Genomic DNA, 1213 nt, shown 5'->3' with positions numbered 1-1213 from the left:
ATGCAATATACTTGGCTATGAAAAATTCTATTTAGGCCTTGGTATGACGAGACTTTGAAGATACAGCAATCCTCATAAAAATGATGTAACATGTTTAAGGCATACCATAGCTAGGCAACAATGCAAGCTCAAATGTTTTAATGAGTTTGAGGACCTCTTTGTATGCAGGCCATAATGTCACAAAAATAGAAGGCATATGCTTTATCACATGATTTGATCAAGGTATATAAGTATCACTCTGCAGGGGTTGACATTTATACATTCATTGTCTTAAACAGCAAGCCACTCATCACCACTGACACCATGAGCTACTACGGCAACTACTACGGAGGCCTTGGCTATGGCGGCTTCGGCGGTCTGGGCTATGGTTATGGCTGTGGATGTGGCTATGGCTGCGGCTACGGAGGCTACGGATATGGTTCTGGCTTTGGAGGCTATGGATTTGGTTCTGGCTACGGAGGCTACGGATATGGCGGCTGCCGCCCATCTTGCTTTGGAAGATACAGATTCTCCAGCTTCTACTGAACTATTGCTCCATTAATCTAGCACCTGAAATTGTAAGGAGGATTTCAAATTACGATTCCATTAGTTGGGCAACTGATAGTCATGCTGGGACAATGTAAACAAAAGAATTTATCAGCTCAGAAATTCTTAGTATTATGAAATAGATAATCGATTACTGTGACTTTCTCTTATTGTTTGAACTATATTTTCCCAAGCTGTTGAACTATATATCTGTCACAATCCTAGAACTCTCTGCTTTTTTCATTTATAGCTGTTTGGATTATTTGCTCACCTTCTAATAAAATCTCCTAATTTAAAAACATAATATGGCTTTTATTTTGTTTGCTAAACTCAATTATTTGTTTGTTATGATGGGTGTTCTCCACTGATTTATCAATGTGAATATTGATAACTTCTTGGCTGAAATTAAATGTTTTCACTTACATCACAAACATACAAATGACTAGATAAACCGAGAAATCCAAGTAACAATTACTCCAGATTTAAATGAAAAAAAAGTCAAAATTGCTAGTAATTTGCTATTTTTCAATATCTTGCATTTATTTAGATGAGACTGAGATTGAGATTAGCAAAAGGAAAGCAATGTCAACTTGATGTATCCATATGTATTATACAATAAATATGCATACTTTATGCAACTCAATTCACATTTCTTAATGCATGCACTATATAATGAATCTTTTGATTC

The 1213-nt window shown here is 35.9% G+C and overlaps 1 protein-coding gene across 1 annotated transcript; it reads left to right on the top strand.

Moving 5' to 3' along the window:
* Window positions 1-303: 303 nt before the first annotated feature.
* LOC102823958 (keratin-associated protein 19-3-like) lies at window positions 304-525 on the top strand. Its single transcript, XM_006862582.1, has one exon. The coding sequence runs from the start codon at window positions 304-306 to the stop codon at window positions 523-525; it is 222 nt and encodes a 73-aa protein (XP_006862644.1).
* The last annotated feature ends 688 nt before the right edge of the window (window positions 526-1213 follow it).

The sequence above is a fragment of the Chrysochloris asiatica genome, unplaced genomic scaffold (assembly GCF_000296735.1).
Source record: "Chrysochloris asiatica unplaced genomic scaffold, ChrAsi1.0 scaffold00049, whole genome shotgun sequence".
Taxonomy (NCBI): domain Eukaryota; kingdom Metazoa; phylum Chordata; class Mammalia; order Afrosoricida; family Chrysochloridae; genus Chrysochloris; species Chrysochloris asiatica.
The sequence above is the reverse complement of the archived record's forward strand: the minus strand, read 5'-3'. Positions and strand labels throughout refer to the sequence as shown.